The sequence below is a fragment of the Pseudopodoces humilis genome, chromosome 15, assembly GCF_049639895.1.
Source record: "Pseudopodoces humilis isolate 2021_Gansu_Grassland_sample_001 chromosome 15, ASM4963989v1, whole genome shotgun sequence".
NCBI lineage: Eukaryota > Metazoa > Chordata > Aves > Passeriformes > Paridae > Pseudopodoces > Pseudopodoces humilis.
This window is the reverse complement of record NC_142214.1, coordinates 14,513,375-14,518,216: the sequence shown is the minus strand read 5'-3', so window position 1 is coordinate 14,518,216 and position 4,842 is coordinate 14,513,375. Positions and strand designations below refer to the sequence as shown.

At 39.5% G+C, this 4,842-nt stretch overlaps 1 protein-coding gene across 1 annotated transcript; it reads left to right on the top strand.

The window, feature by feature from the left end:
• The first annotated feature begins 403 nt into the window (after positions 1–403).
• On the top strand, positions 404–1,378 carry LOC102102094 (testis-specific serine/threonine-protein kinase 2-like). The gene has a single exon (XM_005527473.1). The coding sequence runs from the start codon at positions 404–406 to the stop codon at positions 1,376–1,378; it is 975 nt and encodes a 324-aa protein (XP_005527530.1).
• Positions 1,379–4,842: the final 3,464 nt, after the last annotated feature.

The following is a 4,842-nucleotide window of genomic DNA, read 5'->3' as shown; positions in this document are numbered from 1 at the left end:
TATTGTAGTAATGAAGTATAGCAACAGCACAACTGAAAAATAGCATTGCAAAACTAAGATATAAAAATCATCCTCCTACTTTGACCAGCTTAGAGAAATATATCCTAGAGAAATTATCTCCATTTTCTGACTGCAATGTGCAGAGGCGACCTTCAGTGACAGCACAGAGCAGCCAGTGCCTCCATGCTGTTTTGGCCTCCATGATGTCACAGAGCAGTTCCATGAAAGATCCTTCAGGACAGAAAGATCATTCCAGGGCAGCTGGCCATGAGATCACCCAGTAACCGCCCACACACCCAGCCCAGCAGTGTCCCCGGCAGCCACCACCAGGTGTGGAGCACAGCCCACCAGCACAGGATGCAGAGCAGCTCCCGCTGGGGCAGGTCCCTGCAGCTCTCCCAGGATGGATGCTGTGGTGCTTAAAAAGAAGGGCTACAGCCTTGGTGACACTCTTGGAGAAGGCTCCTACGGCAAAGTGAAAGCTGCCTACAGCCACCGCCTGAAATGCAAAGTGGCCATTAAGATCATTGATAAGAAGAAAATTTCTCAGAATGTCCTGGAAAAATTTCTCCCCAGGGAAATGGAGGCTTTGATGCGACTGCACCACCCCTCGATCATTGAAACTTATGAGATTTTCGAGACATCATCTGGGAAAGTGTACATCGTGATGGAGCTGGGGGAAAAGGGGAGCCTCCTGAACTACCTCACCAACCAGGGTGCAATGGAAGAGAGCACTGCTTGCAGCAAGTTCCAGCAGTTGGCTTCTGCCATCAAGCATTGCCATGACTTGGACTTTGCCCACAGAGACCTGAAATGTGACAACATCCTTCTTGACAATGATCTTAACTTAAAGCTGTCAGACTTCGGCTTTTCAAAACCCCTGACTCGGGATGGAAATGGAAAAACCATTCTCAGCACCACCTTCTGCGGGTCTCTTGCGTACTCAGCCCCCGAACTGCTCGAGCACATTCCTTGTGACCCCAGGATTTCAGACATGTGGAGCCTGGGCATTATCCTGTATGCAATGCTTTTTGCTTCACAGCCATTTGATAGTTCCAATGTAAGGGAAATGCTGCAGGTTCAGAAACAACAGAAGATTCCCTTCATCAAGTCAAAAAATCTCTCTGCAGAGTGCAAGAACCTCATTGTCTACTTGCTGCACCCTGATGTGTCTCAGAGGCTGTGCATAGATGAAGTTTTGAGACATCCCTGGTTGCAGACTCCAAAACTCATGTACTGTCTGCGAGCTGCAGGAGGGGGTGACCCCAAAGCCTGTGGCAAGAAAAACCTAAGAAACAACAGGATGGCAAATCCCATTGTGCGTAAGTGTAAGGAGTGGAGGAGGAGATCAGAGCCTCTTAAGGATACTTTCCTTTAACAGGGCCACAACGTTGGCCTAACTTGTGAACTGCATTAGTTTAGACTCATATTAAAGAGAACCTCTCTAAAATTACTTGTGGCAGTTGCATCCCCGCTCCTGCACCGTGCGCTCGGAGGAAGAGCTTTAACACTGCCAAAGTCAGGACTGTGAAAGACGGGGGGGGGGAACAATGAGGGAGGGAAGTTTTAGACCATGTAAACAAACTGCAGAGGAGCACTTTGTATGTAATACTTGAAGGAGGAATGTATTTCAAACATGACAATGCAGTATTTTTTATATATCTGAGTATCTGAGACCTGGTGCACTTTATAACAATTCATAACTATTCCAGTATTCGAACTCTAGGATCTGCCTAGACATACTCCTTATGAATCAAAATTTAGCTAATTTTCTCTTTCAACAAAAAAAAGTGTAATGGAAACCATTTCTCTACACTTAAAAATTAACAAGGCTAACAAATCCATTGTAACAACATAGCTTTTAAGTCAAAAGGAATGGGGGAAGAGTTTTCATTAATTAGCAAGGGAAATTTAAAAAAACACAGATCCAAAGATCAGCTACTTTTTAACTGAAACTTATTGTCTGAGCAAAAGACATGCATGAATAACAGATTTCTTTTTTCTATAACAATAAATATTATGTTAGACATTAAAAAATAAAACATCTACCTTCAATGCTATGGTTGTTTAGCCTAAAATTTAAAAAAATAATGTTAATTATTTTATTTGCATTATAGTCCTGCAAGGTAGTCCTAATCAAGGATCATTTTAAAAGCCTGCAAAATAAGAAGTCTCCTGTCCCACTAATCTAATACATTAACCTCTAGGTCCCATAGGATTGATTCAACTGGATAAGTTATGCAGGCACACATTTACAGTCCAGACATTTCCTCCAGAAAAACATCCAAAAATGTCATGTGGGTAAAATCTGATCCCAGTGGAGACTTAGGGGGTTTTATTACTCAATTCTTTTGCACTCAAATAATTGACTGTCACTAATAGTAAAGCAAAACAAATATAATTTCATGGGTCTGCTTGGCTAGAGACATTTGACCAATTATCGATCTATGAGGGTATCTATCCAACACCTGGGAATGTCATGCACACAAATGACGACCTATTCATAATACAGTATTGCTTAGAAAGGGTCTGGTTACTCTGTTTAACTCTATAAAACAGAGAGAAAGTAAACTTGAAGTACTACTGAAAAGTAGCAAAGTGTCAAAAAGTACTCTAACGTACAATTTGACAGGACAAAAATTATGTTTATCCATCACTTCACTCATTACTCTTTACAGAAAATATGTAATATGCTGTTCCCATCAAAATATTATGCTAAAATATCAAACATAAAACAGTGCTATCAACAAAGCCATCAAATAGAAGAACACTGACCATAATTAAAACTATCATTTCCACTTAGTAAGTGTGTACAGCTAAATCCGTTCTGAGGAAAATAAACTTTTTTGCTTAATAATGTAAGAGATTATTTTTGATGCTAAGAAATTAAATACACTCTGGAGTAATTACAAAACTTATTCTGAATAGTCTTCTACCTCAGAGTGGATTAAAAGATGGATTGTACAAACAGCCATTCAGCAGAGCTCTTACGATCCTAAATAATCCAAGGAGAGACAAAGTCAGATCCAGCTCTAATTAACACTCATCGCTCGTGGCAGGAGAACATTAACATGGTACGTTGCTATGCCACATGTTTTGAAATCACAGCCATTGAAAAGGACACTTGGACAAACAAAATGGAACTTACGAATTCTTTGAGATAATGATTCAGTAGAAAGCTTAAAAATATAGTTTATTATTATTTTGTTTCATTGATTTAACCTGGGAGAAAAACACAGTAGTAAAAAGAAGGTGAAGCCATGGAAAATATTTTCTTATTCTATTTTACCTTTGCCACTTACATTAAGTACACTTACAAGACACCAGAGGCAAGAGGAGACAACATGGTTGGAAACGATCCCATAGGATGTGCCACAGAGGAGGTGTGGCACCTCTTCCTGGTGTACTGGCAGCTCCTTAGACACAATCATGGACCTCCATACTGTGATGCATATTCATGACAAGACTACTACCAAAGTTCAGGCAGTTCAGGCACATCCTTATTTCCAGTTGTGTGTCTGTGGCCAAAATATGTCTAAGTGAACAGCCAAAATCAAAAGGCAGGACAGCTCTTTTACCCAGAGGCCTTTCCAGATGAATTCATTACAGTTGTGAGCTACTCTCTTGTGTAAATTGTATAAAAGAGATGCCTGACATGCATCTAAGGAGGGTGCATTTTGCAATTCTGGTTTACTTGGGAATTCAGTTTTATTCCAATCCTTTTAGTACGACAGAACATGCCATTGAAAACAAACATATAAGCCCTAAAAACTTCTAGAGAAAGAGGACCTATGAACTGTACTGGAAAATATCACAACAAAACAAACTATGCATACTAAAAATATAACCTCAGTTGAATGCGATAAATAGGATAAAGTGTGTCCTGCTATAACTCACAAAATGACACTGGGCTTACTTTAACTCAAGACCATAGAATTGTATATTTACTAAGGCTGGAAAAGATCCCTAAGATCTCGAGCCCAGCGATTAAATCAACACTGCCAGGTCCAGCACTCCATGTCCCCAAGCACCTCATCTATGCATTTTTTTAAGACTTCCAGGGATGGTGATTCCCCCATTTCCCTGGGCAGCTTGTTCCAATGCTTGAGCACCCTTTTGGTGAAGAACTTTTTCTGATATTCCGTCTAAACTTTCACTTCCTCTTGTCCCACTGCTTGTTACCTGAGGGAAACGACCCCTCCTGACTGCAACCGCTTTTCAAACACTTGCAAGAGTGGTGAGGTCCCCCCAAGCCTCCTTTTCTAAAGTCTAAATAACCACAGCTAACTCAGTTGCTACTCATTTCCCTAAGCTTCTATCTCCTCAGATTTCAAGAGGAATCAATATCGTGTACCTAGCATTGGGAAATGAAAATGGAGATTGTTGTAATCACCAATGTTTCAGATCAAAATTTAATTTGCACTTTCCTCTACACATTAAAAGTGATTGAGTTTTAGAATCATCTTTTCCTCAGCTAGAAGTGTCCACACTTTCCTATCTTATATCGTTGGCACTTAAAATTAATGGGTTTTATCTAACAGATACAGCAGTCATACTAAATGTTTAAGATAACTATTTAAATTTGGCTGCATTAACATTATAATGTAAAGAACCCTAATTTTATTTGCCTCGATAAATCAAAGATTTAACTCAAGCAGGCATTTTATCTTGCTTAGACTAGTTAAAGAAATCGACTTTAAATATGAATAATATGTCCTCATTTTATGAGCTTTGCTCATTTCCATAGATCTAGATTGAAATAAAGTTATTTCTAGTACTTACTGGAATGCTGATAATGAAATTATTGAATTAATATTTTTTATCTATATCTAAAAATCACTT

What these genes read in the sequence shown, in the direction of transcription:
- LOC102102094 (XM_005527473.1), top strand. Translation starts at nt 404, where the DNA reads ATGGATGCTGTGGTGCTTAAAAAGAAGGGCTACAGCCTTGGTGACACT.